The sequence below is a fragment of the Haemaphysalis longicornis genome, unplaced genomic scaffold (genome assembly GCF_048455015.1).
Source record: "Haemaphysalis longicornis isolate Haplotype H1 unplaced genomic scaffold, Haemaphysalis longicornis Haplotype H1 scaffold_3, whole genome shotgun sequence".
In the NCBI taxonomy this organism is placed as follows: domain Eukaryota; kingdom Metazoa; phylum Arthropoda; class Arachnida; order Ixodida; family Ixodidae; genus Haemaphysalis; species Haemaphysalis longicornis.
In genome coordinates this window covers 170,821,029-170,839,018 of record NW_027526335.1, presented here as the reverse complement: position 1 = coordinate 170,839,018, position 17,990 = coordinate 170,821,029, and the positions used below count along the sequence as shown (strand labels likewise).

The following is a 17,990-nucleotide window of genomic DNA, read 5'->3' as shown; positions in this document are numbered from 1 at the left end:
GTTTGTTTGCTGCCTACTTCCTTACTTAAAAATGATTGAAAGACATACCCATATAAATATCGGTTTGTTCTGTGCGTCAGCATTCGTCAATATGGCACCTCGGGTTTCCATCGATGAACGCCATAATATTATTGGCTACTTTTTAGAAGCTGTTTTTAAAAGGGACATTTGCCGGCTTACTAATAGGCCAAGGGATGCTGTTAGCCGAGCAATTCATGCCTACGGAGATGAATTGCTCCAAGGCTGGAGCAATTCTGTAAGGTCGGCTTGCATTGATTGATTATGAGGTTTTAACGCGCCGACGCTACACAGGCGATGAGGCGCACCGTAGTGGAAAGCTGCGGATTAATTTTCATTACCTGGGGATGTTTAACATGCACCGAAATCCCGAACACACTTGAGTATTTTCCCTTTTCGCCGCCATTAGCAAAGGGCCGCCTTGCAGACGCCCAGCTGAGCAGCAGGACGAGGTCAACAACGAAACAGGAGGACAACAAGCTGATTGTTTGGCTGTGGCTGAACACCCGTTTATTAGTGACAAAAACATTCAGAAGGTCCTAAGTCGCGATTAATATTACGGCTACAAGTAGCGAATAATGTTATGGCCCTCTTCGATGGAAACCCGAAGTGCCATTTTGATGAATGCTGACGCGCAGAACGAACCGACATGTCTTTCAATCATTTTTAAGTAAGGAAGTAGACAGCAAACAAACCGAAAAAAAAAAAATTCTTTTACAAAACTTTCAAATCGCCTACTTTATCGGCAGCGGAAAGCGAGCTGAAATTTATGTTCAGTGGACAAATAGTTTACAAAATAAACAACATGAATAAAGGTTCGCTTTTCGTATAGCTAACGTTTCGTTGTCCGTAGTGCGGTACCTTGTGACTGTGCTTCGTACGCGCTTGATTTGGCTACGCCGTTCTCAAGCAGCCAGTCTCATCGTCTATAAACGATAAAGCCCAAAAGAAACAAATAAAACATTCCGCGCAAGTGTTTATCAGGACGCGATGAGCACTTGCGCCAACGCCCGCGCAATCGTCACATTAGGCCTCGAATATGTCATCGGAAAGAAGGGAATGCTACAAACGCGTCGCTCTGCGGTGCTTCAGTGACCATCTCAGCACCGCTGCAGGGAGCGTGGAAATCGGCGTGCCTGCGAGTAAAACAGGACGCGCATGCGCGCCGCGCCGGTCTCGACAACAGGCGCCGGGCCTACAGAGCGCGCATCGGTGGCTTTTGCCATGCGCTCGCGTGGTCTGCAAAATTAAGTCCCCGCCTGTACATATCCCACCATGAAGCCCCTTTTTGGTTGCTTGCAAGGTTTTGCACAAAGAGAAAAAAGTGGTGGTCGAGAGCCCATTTCCAAGGAGGGCTTCGCGGGCCATCCTCCTCCCCTTAGAGTAGTGGTACCTGGAAGGTCCAGAACTTGGTGATGGGTGCATTCCACATCTGGTAGATCATGTTCCACAGGGGTGGCGGCGACGGCACGAACAGCTCTCGGTCGCGCAGCAGCGTCGTCATGGCGTCGGGCTGGAAGGACACCTTGGTCTCCGACGTCAGCGCCGGCACTGGCGGCTGCTCCTGCCTGCAGTGCCATCAACGGGCAGGCCAAGATGTACTCTGGCATGTTCTTGCGCTCCAGGAGAAGACCAATAACGGTTCAGGTACTGTATTTGCACGATTGTAACGCACCCCCCGATTGTAACGCGCAGGTAAGTTTACTTGTGGAAATTTGAAAAAAAAAAAAATAATAATAATAATTTGAAGACGAGTCTACCACACAGATGTAAAAGACTTGACACTACGTACTTGGTAGGAAGAATTTTACTTTACCCGAGCAAGTGTGGCAGCACCAACTCCCTAGTGCTTCATAAACTTGCTATTGCAGCTACTGCTGGCATTAAAGCAAAAGCGGGCAACACCAAAAGCCGAATTCAGTTTTGAGCCTGATTGTAACACCTGCACAAATTTTAAGTCTACCCTTAGCAAAAAAAAAAAAGGTGTGCGTTAGAATTGTGCAAATACGATACAACTATTGTGCCTCAATTTGAGACCGTAAATGCAATTTTATGAAACGTAATTACCGTATTTGCACGATTCTAACGCACAACTTCTTTTTTTTTGCTAAGGGTAGACTTAACATTTGTGCACGTGTTACAATCAGGCTCAAAACCAAATTCGGCTTTCGGTGTTCCTGGGGGCACTTTAGTCTCAATGCCAGCAGGAGCTGGATAAGCGCGTTTATGAAGCACAAGGAATTTTCGCTGCCACATGGTGTGCATCAAATAAAATATCTTCTGCCAGGTGCCATGTATTTTACATCTGCGTGGTAGAATCGGCGTCGAATTATTTTTTTGAAGTTTGAAGCTTCTAAAGCAAACTTAGCTGCGCATTACTAGTATCAGCGGCGCGTCAGAATCGTGCAAATACGGTAGGTTTTATGAACTTGGATTTTGCAAAAAGCAATTGCGAAGCAATAAAAGGTCAGTTAGCCTTTCATGTTTCTAGGAACAAGAGCTAAGTAGGCAAAAAAGAAAAGAAAAGAGATGTAGTTGTTTAAGGGTCGCAAAGCACATAGTTAAACCATTACCTGAAGATTCCAGCCATGAGTACTGATCCTTTGTCTTAATAGAAATACAGTGAAAGCAAACCCAAACTGTAAACACATCAAGTACAAAATACCGGATGAGAGCACTTTTGAGTCGATTCTGTCAAAAAACTAGAAATAAGTGGCCGCTTTGACACATCAGTGGCACATTTGCATTTCTTCCTCGCTTTGTATACGTTCTGGCTTTTCGAATATCGTTACAAATGAACTGCACTGTGTGTATGAAATAAAACTGATATTTGAACTATCGAATTTCAAATCACTCACCCAAAATCCTGGTTTGTTTCAAATTGAAATTTCAGTTTTAAAGCCTTCCATTCCTATATGCCTGAACAAACTTTGCGCTTGGATTTTGCTAATCCCCAAAACCTTTGTCAGTAGCTATAAATGTTCCCTGCCGCCTGTTTCAATTAAGCAAATTTCACTTCCACAGCTGGACATGAAAAAGTTGCAACGTAGCCGCTACACATTGTGAATTGTGCCTCACAAAGGTTGAGAACGGCCCTAGTTGTGATTGCATGTTTGGAGGAGTTGGTTTCCAACTGCACGCCTATATTTACAACGCACATGCAGACATCCTTTGAAGCAGAGCACACATTGTTGAAGACTGTAGACAGTGTTTTGCTCACATGTCGATGGCTCGAAATCCGTCAGGCAAGAGGGCCTCGTCATCCCCTTCCCTTTCATCCTTTTCTTCTTCCATTTCAGGCTCTGGGGGGAGGGCGGGGGCGGAAGAAGTTAACCGTCTGAGTGTGGCTCAAGGGTGGTAAAATAAGCGTTTAGTGTAAATAGTAATACCTTATATGGCGTTCTATATAAAAGGCTTTGATTCAACGTAAAGAAAGTGTTATGAAAGAATAAAGAATAGCACAAGAATTTAAGAGCCCACAGCTCACTACAACTTCACGTGCCTACAGATTACTCTCACCAATAAACGACAACGTAATTTTCATTTAGTAGGTGCCTTAAAACAGGAGTTGTGCAACCATACAGTTACCACTGAGACCGCAAATAGCGTAGCATCCCCAAAGAGGCGCTAGAGGGCACCATTTTCAAACTGTGACTAAGACATTGTTAATTTACTCAGCCTAATTTATGTCTGCATGCCTAATAATACATTGTTTTTAGTAGCCAAGCATTTGGTCTTCCGGTTTAAAAACGGGGTACTAGAACCATGGTTATGGTTGTTTATCGTAATCATACTTGGATGAACGCACTGCAGAGAGCAAGAATACAAATGAAAGTACCATCGTTTTTACACTCCAGTCAAATAATCTGAATATTTAAACTCTGCCCTACCATTCGTTTACAGTGCGAACAAACCTCACATAATATGCTCTCAATTATTTTCATTAGAACGAGAGTTACAGCCGTTTTCTGAAACAAGATGCTCTCATTAAAACTGACTGGCTGTGTTCAGCCAAGAAGAGCCAAAAAAAGAAATAAAAATCTGTACAGGTCCACAAATGCAGGTCCGAACGACAACCATTCTCTGCATCTGTTAATGATACAAGACCGGTAGAAACTCAGCAGATTATAAAGGAAAGCCGCTACAACAGCTCCGTGCTCGTCACAGAACCAATTGACGGCATATCGAAAGACCACTTTGGCGCACCTTCCTTGTACTCCATCTCGTGCGGATCCGACTTGAAGCGAACCCAGATGTACATGGGGAAGACTAGGAAGGCACACAGTATTATCTGGAAGGAAGAAAAAGAACAAAACACAGCACAGTGCTTCTTCTATTCTCAAGGCTGAGCATCTGATTAGCTGATGCAGATGACAACTAAACAATCACAACAGAGTAGCAGAGCAGGCAGCAGTAATAATAAGACGCACAGGAGAGTATACTGGCTGAAACAACTCTTCAAAAACATTCAGTGCCCTTCCACTCTGTGAATAATGATGACCAGCAAAGCTGGGCGAAGTGTATGAAATGGAACGTTTGTTTGTAATTAGCGACTGACCATACTGCCTAGCCAATCAGCTGAACGAAACTTGGAAGGCCTCGAGTCTTATTCCAGCGGACGAACATGGGCTGCCCGTTTCCCTCCCGTACAGAAGACTATTTCACAACGCCTACAACTTCACAGTGGACTACATATTCAAGAACAGTAGGTGAAACTCAGTGTAATGTTAAAGTTGTCTCAGTGTCTAGTGCTCATATAACTCGCTTCGGGATAGTTTTGATTAAACAAGAGCTAGAGCTGTTTTCTGTCCTCATACTCCCCCCACTGATGGCCAGGTGTTGAAAGCAGACAGGCATTCTGTAACGTTCACACCTTTGCTGTGAACTACGTCATTATGACAAGTCACTTTATGTCATTATAACGATAGAGTCATCGTAGTGGCCAGTTTCAGTATAATTTTTGCCAAGATATCTACGTTAGCTTATAGCTACAGGGCATTTTACACTAGCTTTGGTGACGAAACTTTGTACTTTATTCAGCTCTGTCAACATTTGGTCGGTATCAGCCATACACAGCTTCGCTACAAAACAGTGGACGGCCGAGATTCTCGACAGACAGACGCAAGGGGAAGCTGGGTAGTACATTGTATTAGCGCCGTAGGACGGGACAGAGAAAGAAATACCGTATTTGCACGATTCTGACGCTCCCTCGATTGCAACACGCAGGTAATTTTAGTGATAAAAATTCGAAAAAAAAAAAAAAAAAGAATCCGACGCCGATTCTACCGTGCGGATGTAAAAGTCACGACACCACGTGCCTGGCAGAAGACATTTTATTTGACGCACGTAACTGTGACAGCGAAAATTCTTCGTGCGCCATAAACTTGCTCACCCAGCTCCTGCTTCCATTGAAACTAAAGCAGGGGACATTAATTGATGAGGTTCAACGGGCCGACGCAATGCAGGCGATGAGGCGCGCTGTAGTGGAGGGCTCCGGATTAATTTTGACCACCTTGGGATCTTTAACGTACGCCGAAATCTCGTACACACGAGCGTTTTTGCTGTTCTCCTCCATCAGAAAAGAGGGTGCCGCTACCGGGAATGTCCTACAGCACTAATACAATGTACCCAGAATTCAATAACCAACCAGCCCAACTTTCCGTCCCCTCCGAGTGGGGGGGGGGGCACCCACCTTGAGCCAGAGGGGCACGGCGAGGGGACCCCAGGTGAGGTCGCGCACGCTGATGCGGCCCATGAAGAGGTTGGTGATCCAGCGCTGGCAGCATGGGTGGGCCAGGAACTTGTGGTTGTTGGCGCGTGCCGCAATGTCCACGGCCGTGCGGTGGCCCCAGTCGGGGTTCTCCTCGCTCAGCACGTCGTAGGCGCGGCACGTCGCCTCCTGGTAGCTGCAGTCCAGCACCCCCGTCGCCATGCTCGCAAACTCCCTGGCCAGAGGCGAGGAAGAAACAGACGTGTTTAGAGCACCTGGAGATGTTTCATGTAGGACTCAAGTCCCGTACATGCTGTCATTTAACGAAACTCCACCAGAACAGCCATCACAGCCGTAGAACAAGCCTCCGACATCGTGCTCAAGCAGCCCACTAGCCACAGATTTCCCTCTCACATAATTAGCACCTTGGAGTAAGAACAAGACCGGAGGGAAACAGCGCTTTTTAGGGCAGCCAGATAATGTCACAAGTGCTTGGCCTAGGCTAGGCTAGCGGCATCTATTGCAGGAGGGGAAACTGCATGGTCACCGCTGCTATCAGCATTCCACTGTGCGGCCCCGCAATGAATTGTAGCTACTATTCTCCCACCCATCAGGTGCTGCTACCCTCTCGTTCCCCGCCACACCTACAAAGCTTTGTAGTCCGCATTCATTTTCATTGTGAAGTTCTCTCGTCACTCGCCACAATGGGCTGCTTTGCCTCCTACATAACACTACGAACCATGCCTTCTGTTTTGTTTTGTTGCTAGCGTCTCATCACACCCGGCTTTCTTTTATCTGTGTTCGAGGTTAAACACGTTTTTTCTCTGTTTTTTGTTTGCCACTATTTTATTTGATAGACGGAGTGTTTCACCCTTACATCAGTAGATGTTTGATCGAATGTGTTTGACCTAATTTGATCAATGTAACCTAATTCTAATCTAATCTAATGAATGTAATCAATCTAATTCGATCAATGTTTGATCTAATTCGATTAATATAATCCGATTAATGTGTTTGATATAATTAGATGGCTCAAGAAAAAATAACGGACTGACAAATTCTCGTAGGGCAAATTCTGTGGCATTCAATTCGCCAATGCTCATCTGTGCACTTAACTTCATTTACCGCATTTTTGCCACTCGTATTTTCTTTACGTTCTTTGCAGAGCTTAAGTTCCCCCCAATAAACTTCACTCCCTTGAGAACCACGTGACGATGTGTTCTCGCTCCGTGCCCCGCTGCCACTCACTCGGAGGCGTCGAGGAGGTCCTTCTTGGTGTTTCCCTCGTGCACGAGGTCGGCCAGGCGCGCATAGGTCATGGAGACCAGCAGGGCCAGGTGGATGGGCTGGTCGGTGCACTGCCACAGCCGCTTGCCCAGGGCGGTGCGCTGCGTGAAGGCGCACCACAGGGCCAGCAGCACCAGGGCCTTGCGCTCGGCCGCCCCGGGGTCGAGGGTGTAGATGCCCAGGGCGGCGTTCATGGCCAGCTCCTGGCTGTCCACAAAGCCCCGCAGGCCCGTCAGCGTCTCGATCAGCCAGTTCAGCTCGCTGTCCACAAAGTGCTTGCCCAGCTTGGAGAACTGCACCGGCAGAGGGAGAGAGGGGAGAGAGTGAGGGAGAGAGAGAAGAGGGAAGGGAGGGAGAGATACAAGAGGGGGAAACAGCGAGAGAGAGGGAGGAAGGGGAGAGAGATAGAAGAGGGGAGATAGAGTGAGAGAGAGAGAGAAGAGGGGAGAGTGAGTGTGTGTGTGTAAGAGAGAGAGAAACTTTATTACGAACATCGTAATGTGGGGTGGGGACCTCAGTTCAGGACTCCATTGGAAACCCCAGCTGCAATGGCCCTTCCTACCAGCTGGGAGTCGAGACCGGAGCTGGATTACTCCTTCTCCCACTGCTCACGGGAGGGGTGCGCGATTCTTGTTGCCTTAGGGTTTGCCGAACACCTCCGTACCATGTAGTACAGGGTTTGGCAGAGAAAAGGTGCTGGCACTGATGTTCGTCGATAGCCACTCCAAGGACGACGATTGGTTGGGAAACAAGGCAACCACATTGCTTGCGCACATTTCAACAACTTGGCATGCAAGAAATGCTGAAGTGGTCAGACACCATAACCACCTTCAAATGGCTTCAAAGCTGCTGGTGAAAAAAGTTGACATACTGTTGCTGTTACCACTCAATACACACAATTAACTAACATTGTAACTGCTAATCTATAATCTGACAGCAAGGGCATTCCATTTACTGCTACCACTAGTGTGGCTAATGAAAGGACGAAGGAACAAAATTTCCTTCACTCCAAAAAAAATTTAGAACTGTACAATTGATGCCATGTTAGATTGGGGCTGTTGCTGCCATAGAAAAACCAGGGACGTTTCAAACAGCTGAGTTACATCTGAAGGCTTTCTATAAGAAAGTTACCTAAGTTCACCTCCAGCAAGTGTACTCCACTATTAGCGTTTAAGGTCGAATGTATTGCACCGTTACACTACACAGTATAAGGTACCGCACCCATTCTGCCCGCAGTGAGGAAAGTGATTACAAGGCAGCACCTCCGTTCCAGCAAATCACGCATAGTAGACGCACATTTTTGCATGTGCTTCAAGGTACATGCATATTTTTACGTGCACTTTTCTAATGAAAAATGGGAGGTGTGTGTATTGTGCAAGCATTATATATTCGAAACTTCTACAGCTATGTGCGGGCTGCATTCCTTACGAGGTTAAATATGGTAATTTTGGAAGCAATCCTCTGAAGCCAAACAATGCTTGCACTCAAAGACAATCACTGCAATGAATTCTGCCAGTTTCTTTCTCCCTTTGTCATTAACAACAACAGCACACAAGCAAATACATATACAGTCGAACCTCCGTATAACGAGTTAGTATCAGGGCAGTAAATTTGTTCTCGATGTTTGATATTTTTGTAACAGCAGAGGTAACAATTGGCTATAACAAATCAGCAATCTGGCTCGTGCAAAAATCCTAGATACCAAATTGTAGGCTTCAAACACGCTATCAAAAAGGTAATCCTTATCTGTCTCTTGGTGGCATTTCAAACTAAATGGACCGGAACATGACAACGTGAAATTACAACAGAACAAAGTTCGTTTGTTGAAACAGGCCTGCGTTCTTATTTATTTGAACAAGGACACGAACTTCGTCTGGCAGCTTTTCACAGCACTGCAGGATGAAGTTCTCCACAGTGTCTACGCACGAAAAGGTCCTTTTTGACTGTGGTTTCAGAAACTGTTATCTTCTAATTTCCTTCTTTTTGAAGTTTGAAGTTTCTTTATTTGATCACAAAGCAGTGTGCGTGCGTACAAAGTAATTACAAACATAACGGCAACAATGCAATGTGGCGTGAAAAATGGGGAGAAAGCTGCGCAGATGCAGCCTGACTAAGCCCCACCTTCCAAAGAAAAAAAAAATGCAGAAGGAAGACAGCAGGCAAGCAACGCAATTATTTCTTAGCAAATAAGCCTTCCGCAGTTTGCAGCAAATGCATATATTTTTTTTATATAGCAACACATTCTAAGCACAACTTTGTTACAACCACAGATGTAATTGGTGAAACCAACCCGCCGCGGTGGCTCAGTGGCTGAGGCGTTGTGCTGCTGAGCATGAGGTCGCGGGTTCGATTCCCGGCCGCGGCGGTCGCTTTTCTGATGGGGGCGAAAAGCAAAAACGCCCGTGTGTACGAGATTTCGGCGCACGATAAAGATCCCCAGGTGGTCAAAATTAATCCGGAGCCCTCCACTACGGCGCGCCTCATCGCCTGCGTTGCGTCGGCGCGTTAAACCCTACAATCAATCAATTGGTAAAGCCATTTTTATATCATAACTAGCTGTCGATTTTCAAGCCTCGCACAAACCAAGTATTTTTTTCATTATAGCCGATATCGCGCGCGGCTCTCGCAGTTTCGGTTTCGTTATAAAAAGAATAAGTGTCACTGAAATAAAGCGTGGCCAGCCAAATTTCGTATTTAGTTCACTATAGCCGATAATTCGCTATATCAGTGTTCGTTATAATGAGGCTAGACTGTAGTACAAACAACTAAAACCAGAATGGACCGTGTGAAACAATGATGGCAGCACTGACGGGGCTTCGTCCCAGGGCCCCTTCCCAGCAGACGGAGCGGAAGAACTGCTCTCCCTGGACCTTCTTGAAGAGCTGCTTCAGCCGCCTGGGCGTCAGGTACTTGTGGACCCGGAAGCCCCGCTCCAGGAACATTTGCACAAACTCCTCTCGGCCTGGACGGATCAGGGCTTCCTCGAAGATGTCCCGGTCAACCTGCACAGCCATCGTCCACCGAACACACTGTCTCAGGCAGCTCAAGTGGAAATGAACTGTCAACAATGCATCCAAGCCCTACTTTACCTAATAAAGTCAAACCTTATGACGAAGTAGTATTGGGACAGTAATTTGGTTTGTTATACAGTCTACGCTCATTACAGCGGATCCGGCAACAACAGACTTTCGGTTACAACAGACCATTTCTGTTGGTTTGTCTGGTCCACATGCATTTTAAATGGAGTCCGCTCTGCTCACAACAGACCCGGCTAGAGCAGACTATCGGCTACAACAGACTAAATTTCAGCGAAAATTGTTTCGACTGAAAGTTTATAGTGGACTTCAGCGATGTCAGCGCCCAATGTGCTTTTTCTTTGTTTATTTTTGCAAGATAACTGCTATGTCTGGCAACATTGCTGGCAGCCGGGTCAGTGGCGCAGCCAAGCCAAGCCACTGCCAGTGGCTTTTTTTTTTTTTTGCAATTAGCGGCATGAGCAGCAGGGTAGCTAATTTCACTGTCGGATAAATTAAGCGTAATTAACGCTGTTGAACATGGGGAAAACAGGCCGACATCGCCAGAAGTACAGGCCTCTCTAAGCAGACAGTCCGCTCTACCGTCAAGAACAAGGCCGCTGCCGATAAACGCGACTCCGGTACGATTGAAAACGAAGTGGTGCACTCGGAGGAGAGTCTGCCCTCGTCAGTTTTTTTATGTAATAAAAACTCAGGTTCAGTGAAGTTCGGCTTTTATTATTCCCTCGCATGCATGGTTCCCATTCCGTTCGGTGAAAAAGGTAAGAAATGCCTCAAGTAGGGGGGTTATTCCCCATCAATCGTGTGCAATCTGCCGGTAACCGTGCGCAGTCCAACTGGTCTAACTTTCGATTTTACAGCTGACCGTCATCAGATTATTTCATTACAGCTGTTTCAATGACCAGACTAAAATCGCTAAAAATGTGGGAGCTGCCTTGAGGGAACGTCAGGCAGCAATCCGATTTGTTTGACGAACGGTTTCGGGAAAACCTGCCACGCCGTGAGGGGATTTAAAAGACCCTAGCTAATGTCGATGGCCACAACTGATGTTTTATAGCTGGTTAATAATTGCGCCTAGTTATATTCTTGCTTTATTTGCTCAGCTTATCATGCATCTTTACACTCTTGACCGCATGCTCTAGGCCTTCTCCAAGGGCCGGGGCTAAGCTTTGGAAACAGTGTTTACGCGATTCTTTGCCCTCGCGCAAACACTGTGCAGAGGTGTTGCAGGCATTTAGAAAGACCAAAGTGTATGTACTAAGCATATGCAATGTCGATCAAAGTACCCACTTTAGGGCTAATACCCTCCCCCCTCCCGCCCCCTCGTCGGATACTGCATACTTCGGCTACAGCGGACGTTTTTTTCCGGTTTCAGAGGGTCCGTTGTAACGGGCGCAAACTGTATTTGCTATTCATTGTAACAGTAGAGCTAAAAATCAGTTCAAACCAATCAGTAATCTGGCCTCCACAAAAAAATCATTGCTAGAAAAATGCATTATTTTAATTTTCTAACCTATACTATAAACAAGGTAACCCTTATCTTCCTCTTTGTGAGATTTCAAGCTCAGTGAACCGGAACATGAAACGGGAAATTACAACAGAACAAACTCCATTTGACAAAACAGGCCTGCGTTCGTACTTTTTTCGAGAAAGGATGGGATCTTTGTATGGTGGCTATTCACAGCACTGAGAAGGAAGAAGCCTTTCACAGTGTACACAAACAAAGGGGCCTTTTGCACTTCTGGAGTTTCTCACGGCGAGAGTTTTTCCAGGTAGCTTCTCAGCCTACTGGTAAAATATTTCTTTGTTATATCCGATAGTGCGCGCGGCTCTCACAGTATCACTTTCGGTATAAAAGAATAAGTGTCACGAAAATGAAGCGTAACCAAACAAAGTTCTTATTTAGTTTGCTGAAGGCGATAATTCAATGTCATTGTTCATTATAATGAGGTTCAACTGCAGTGTGAGCTGCATGGAGCAGCATAAAAAGTTGGCTTCTCTGTGGCCGCATTAGGTACGGGCGCATGCGAGAGTTTGCAATGCAACCTGCTTTACTCGGGTGTGACAAGTGCAAGACACAACACAACAGACGGTCTACAGAAGTCTTGTGCATTGCAGGAAGTGGCGAGCACCAATCTCACGGAATCAATCTCAGCGAGGAGAATAAGCCAACTTGCCACTGATGCTGCGCTGCCCAGGGAACGAGTGCGCCGAAAAGGCATCTCTGTCATGGACTTGGGGATCGGCCATTCAGAGAGCGGCACGAAGGGTGCATGCACACTGGTCTTAAAACAAAAAGTTTGTTTTTACAGTAATGACGAGGAAAATTGGGGGGCGTATGTAGTTTTTCATTCTATTGTAGATGTAAAATTTGTTTTTGTGTAAAACGGTATATCCAAATTCATTTGGATTTCTATGTTTGATATTTTGACAGCCTTTGTAAAAAAAGCTGCTGGAGGGATGCAGCTGAACAAGGTGCCAGTGAACTGTGCACAAATCAAGGAGTGCAATAAGACTAACATCATCATTCTGTCTGGTCTGTAGTGGAACTTACGACCGTTTCAAGTTTGGGCCTGGTAGGAAAAACTGGTTTTTCTGGTTCCCACCTTCCAGAGTCAAACTTCAAACGGTTGTAACTTCTGGTACAGACGAGACAGAATGATGATGTTAGTCTTATTGCACTCCTTGATTTGTGCACAGTTCACTGGCACCTTGTTCAGCTGCATCCCTCCAGCAGTATTTTTTTACAAAGGCTGTCAAAAAATCAAACATAAAATACAAATAAATTTGAATGTAGTCGTTTCACACAAAAACAAATTTCATATCTACAATAGAATGAAAAACAACATAAGCCCCCCAATTTTTATCATCATAACTGTAAAAATAAACTTTTTTGGTTTAAGACCAGTGTGCCCCCTTAAGCCAGAGCCAGCTCTGAAGAGCACCTGTCCCATTTGCGAGCCAGTAGCATCAGCACAAGCCACAAGCAGCACGTGGCAAGTTGAGGTATACCAAAATACAAGAAAGGCAAATACGCATTGCGTCTTAGCTTCTAACCTGGAATTTGCAGGATGGGTCCTTCAGGAAGACCTGGGACATGGCCACGTCGGGACAGTTCCAGTCGATGGTGAGCATGAGGTCCTTCTTCATCTGGTTGTACCGCAAAACCCGCTCGGGCCTTTGTGCTGCACAAGAATGAAGCCAAATGAGCAAAGTCAATGGTAATGTGGCACAAGATCTTGTCAGTAGCCAAGCAGGCGGCTTCGGCCCTGAAGGCAATATTTTGCCGACAAGCTTGAAGGAAACGCGTTAGGGGGGGAGACATGGCTCTTAAAACAATTTCTTTTAATTTTTAAGTAAACTCTCTGAAACTTGCCAGTATTGCTGCTTTTTCCCCACTGATTTCAGATATGCCACTATTTTCTGAGTACGTCGATGAGTTCCCAAGATTATTAGAGATAATTAGCCATTTTTGGAGGAACAATAGACAGAACAGTGTTGGTCATAAAACTGTAAGCTTTACATTTTCCAACACTATGAAGCCTGGTGAGTGCAATAAGAGAATTGGTTTTTTGATGCACTGCTTGGAACTAATTATACAGCTCATTGAACTTTGGTGGCACCAGTGGCGAGGAACCATTTTTAATGCCCATTTCAAACACCAAAGTTTAATGAGCTGTAAAATTAGTTCCAAGCGGTGCATCAAAAAACTGATTCTCTTATTGCACTCATCAGGGCTCATAGTATTGGAAAATGTAAAGATTACAGTTTTATGACCAACACTGTTTTGTGTATTGTTCCTCCAAAAATGGCTAATTATCTAATTATCTTGGCAACTAAATGACTGACTCAAAAAATAATGTCATATTCGAAATCAATGGAAAAAAAGCAGCAAGGCTGACAAGTTTCAGAGTTTACTTAAAAATTAAAAGAAATTGTTTTAAGAGCCATGTCCCCCTTAAATGCCACTTAGTATCAATAAGCATACCAGTAGAGGGTTGTTCAACACATGTATCAATTAAGTGAACAGCCGTAGCATGCTAACAGCTGTATTTGCTTGCAGTATATGTATATTCATAGTATTATCCTGTCATTTTTAAAGATTTCAGCTGAGACGATAAAGTGTGTTTTTACACAGCTTAATTATGTCCACTTGAATTTCAGCCCTGAAAAGTGGAAACCAAGAAAACTGGTTCTGCCTTTCAAGTTTAAGCTTTAAACAGTCATAACTTCTGCTACACAGCACATAGAATGATAATGTTAGTCTTATAGCACTGCATGAATGACTAGTGCACAGTTCACTGGTACCATATTGAGGTGTACCTTTCGAGCAGCTTTTTTTCACAAAAGTTGTCACAAAATGAAATCTAAAAACCTGAATAAATTAGAAAATAGTCATTTTACACCGAAATAAAATTGTTATCGACAAACAGAATGACAAGCTACAGATGTTCCCTAGTTTTCATCATCATTACTGTAATAATAAAATTTTTTAGCTAAGACCCTCATCTAATTCAACAATCACAACATGAAAGGAATTTAAAACAAAAAACAGTGATGAAATGAGCCAAATTTCTGTCTAGAAAGAACAGCACAGAGTGGCACCATTTACTGTGCAGCCCGACAGGAAACACAACCACACAGCAAGTGTCCTGTGCGACTTTTTTTTTTTTTTTCTCCTTAGACTGTTACCGTGTCCTCTATAAACACGCACCAGGTTGGCCCCAAAATTCGGCATAATGCACAGTGCCGTATGATGGTGCACACTGGCACAGAGCATTGATTGAGGCCAAACTGAGCAGTTCTACACTATAGTGCCATTTCCCGGGCTGTCAGAGAAACTCATAAAAGAAACCCCGGGCCACCTCCACTAACGTGAAACCTGGTGAGGGGCAAACCATGCAATGTATAAAATGTATTCTTGGCACCTTGGCGTTTTTGCCGACGGAGACGAAACCCATAGGGGGTAGAGGTATACAGCTTTGCTGTAAAAGTCGCGTGCCTTTGAAGCACAAAGCTCTCTAGAGCAAGGCGTAAACGAGTGTCCCGGTGTTTTTTTAGTACGCGTTACATTGTAGCACGAGCAGGGCTGTAGCCAGAAATTTTTTTTGAGGGGGGGGTTATGGATTTTGGGAAGGGGGTAGTTTTGCTGAAAGCAACAGTAGGTATTGCTTACGTGCTGCCTGGAAAAGGTTTTGGGAGGGGTTCGAACCTCCAAACCCCTCCTCTGGGTACGGCCCTGAGCGCGAGGCGTAACAAGTGCCCTGATGTTTCTTTTGTATGCGTTACGTTATAGCGCGAGGCGTAAACGAGTGTCCCCATGTTTTAGTACATGTGACTACATGAGACAGCGGCGGCAGCGACGGAAGGAGACGCCAACAGCCTGAGCTACTAAGGGGCTTCGCCTGTAAAACATTGGCAAGTGTCAATAAGCAGCATATGACACAACCCTATTACAAACTCATATTTATTCAAAGCCACTGATGATATATACACACAAGCTATATCCTTCACACATGGGTGACAAAGTACTCCCATTAATTACGGCCACCTACAAGCTGCTTCTTGATTTCTGAAGGCCATAACAGTGCCAGGGCCCCCTCCACTATGGCAAAACATGTAGGCCCTTCATGACGTAGGCAATCCAGTGGCTCTGCATGACAATTAAATCAAACAAAACAAAAGCACAGCTCTAATAATTCCTCCTTCTGGCTGGCCGTGCAGCCTTCTTTGCTGTAAGCGAAACCCCTACATGGCACATAATGGTTGTGTGCTCATATGCAATCTACAGCCGTTATCAGCGCCCATTCTGAGCCCGTCGCATCACTGTCTGATGCAAGCACCTTGCAAGCACCTCATCCTTACAGTATACAAACGTTTTCACCTTCACACGTGTGCCCCAAGCAGACGGCAGAGAAAGCCACTTTCCCCAGCAATAGGTGCGATGCATTCTGCGATGCATTGGTTGCGATGCAATGGTTGTGATGCATTGCGGACTGCGATAGCACTCCAGTGCTCCGTCGATTATCACTGGGCATGCCAGGGCAGCTCAAAACCACTCCGTGACAGTGTTACCAACTTTATCAAGGACATCTAGTGTGCATTGGTGCAGTTAATTGAGGCTGTTATTAAATTTAACTGATTGTAGGTTTTAATGCGCCGACGCAACGCATGCGATGAGGCACACCGTAGTGGAGGGCCCGTGGTTAATTTTGACAACCTGGGAATCTTTAACGTGCGCCGAAATCTCGTACACACGGGCGTTCTTGCTTTTTGCCTCCATCAGAAAATGACACTAGTAACAGCTATTAAAAGCTATTAACAGCTTTTGCAGTTAGCACGAGAGAGAGAGAGAGAGAGAGAGAGAGAGAGAGAGAGAGAGAGAGAGAGAGAGAGAGAGAGAGAGAGAGAGAGAGAGAGAACAGCGTACCCCTGAAGAAGGCGTTGAGCAGTATCTCGTCGAGGCGCGTGAGGTCACACGACCGGCTTCGGATGTCGACCAGTGTGAGGCAGTTGGACTGACAGGCAAGCCGGACGCTTTCGACGACGCGGTCTCGTAGCAGGTTCCGGCCAAGGGCGTTCTCCCGGTACGCCGGGTACATCAGGCACAGCATGGAGGCCAGCTCGGGCTTTAAAAAGCCCTCCACGAATTCGGCGTCCCATACGGCGGGGCTCCTGCACGGTCATCAATAGAGAAGGGGAAGAGAAGGGGAGGAAGGAAAGGGCAAAATTAAACATTACTGTTACACTAAAGCCCTGCAATTCTATGTAAGTGTGTGCAAATATTGCAAGATTCCACTCCCCAGTGGGGGGTACTTCATTATGATGATTATAGGCTCCCCCTTTCCCAAGCAAACACGGACGTCTTTGGTAACGTCTGAAATACAGCCGAACATCCAATGCCCAATTTGGACGGCCACTGTACGTCCACTGTACGTCCAAGTTTGGATGTACCATGGAATCCCGGCGGCTGATCGCGGAGGCCATGGATGTACATTTTCGGACATACAGTGCACATGCAGAAACGGATGTACAAGTCCGAATGATATCTGCCAGTGATCGTACAAGGTTACTACGAAGCATCAAATAATTGCTTTATTGAATATAAAAGTACACACGAAACACCTAATTTGCTTTTCAATTAAAAGTATTTTTTACTTGTATTTTTGCAAGTTTCATTGGCATATTTCTAAAATTAAGACTAACTGTTTACTTTTTTGTAGCAGCTTACCGCCTCCAACCAATATCTGTTTGGGGAAGAATATATAAGAATTGAGAACCACTAACTGAACATACGAAGCAAGTCCACTGTATTCAGGTGTGACATGCTGGTAGTGCGCTGGTCTTGTGCTGCGTAATATTAATTGTAGGAACTTCTAGTTATGTGATTCTGGAAATTTTTACTGAACGCCCGAAATATCCATCCAATTTCGAACGTCCTACTACGAAACTGTTAAATCTTGACGCCCATTGGCACTGAAACGGACGTCCACGGGTCGTCCGCTAGAGCCGAAATGGATGCACAGTGGCCGGGCAACGCACATCCGCTGGTTGCTTGGGTTATATCAGAACGCCAGTTGATTGATTGATTGTAGGGTTTAACGCGCCGACGCAACGCAGGCGATGAGGCGCGTCGTAGTGGAGGGCTCCGGATTAATTTTGACCACCTGGGGATCTTTAACGTGCGCCGAAATCTCGTACACACGGGCGTTTTTGCTTTTCGCCTCCATCAGAAAAGCGGCCGCCGCGGCCGGGAATCGAACCCGCAGAACGCCAGTTGCCAACAGCCAACTTGCCTGTTTTATTCCCTTAACATACTTTATCGATTTGCTTCCTTGTTACCCCTCACTCTGTCACCCACGATTATAAGCTTTCATCATTCCCCTCACCTTTCCTGCCATTGCACATTTCTCTCTCTCTCTCTCTCTCCCCTCGCCCTC

General features: G+C 45.6%; 1 protein-coding gene across 2 annotated transcripts in view; it reads right to left on the bottom strand.

The window, feature by feature from the left end:
• LOC144175761 (transient receptor potential cation channel subfamily M member-like 2) overlaps nucleotides 1-17,990 on the bottom strand; it is a 187,892-nt gene that overhangs the window by 49,891 nt on the left and 120,011 nt on the right. For both annotated transcript variants that reach the window (XM_077704778.1, XM_077704777.1), the window contains exons 6-13: nucleotides 16,481-16,725; nucleotides 13,108-13,235; nucleotides 9,826-10,017; nucleotides 6,977-7,308; nucleotides 5,711-5,963; nucleotides 4,225-4,309; nucleotides 3,239-3,320; nucleotides 1,412-1,586 (exon numbers count right to left, since the gene is read on the bottom strand). In XM_077704778.1, coding sequence (XP_077560904.1) covers nucleotides 1,412-1,586; nucleotides 3,239-3,320; nucleotides 4,225-4,309; nucleotides 5,711-5,963; nucleotides 6,977-7,308; nucleotides 9,826-10,017; nucleotides 13,108-13,235; nucleotides 16,481-16,725 — 1,492 coding nt within the window. The remainder of the gene's footprint in view (nucleotides 1-1,411; nucleotides 1,587-3,238; nucleotides 3,321-4,224; nucleotides 4,310-5,710; nucleotides 5,964-6,976; nucleotides 7,309-9,825; nucleotides 10,018-13,107; nucleotides 13,236-16,480; nucleotides 16,726-17,990) is intronic.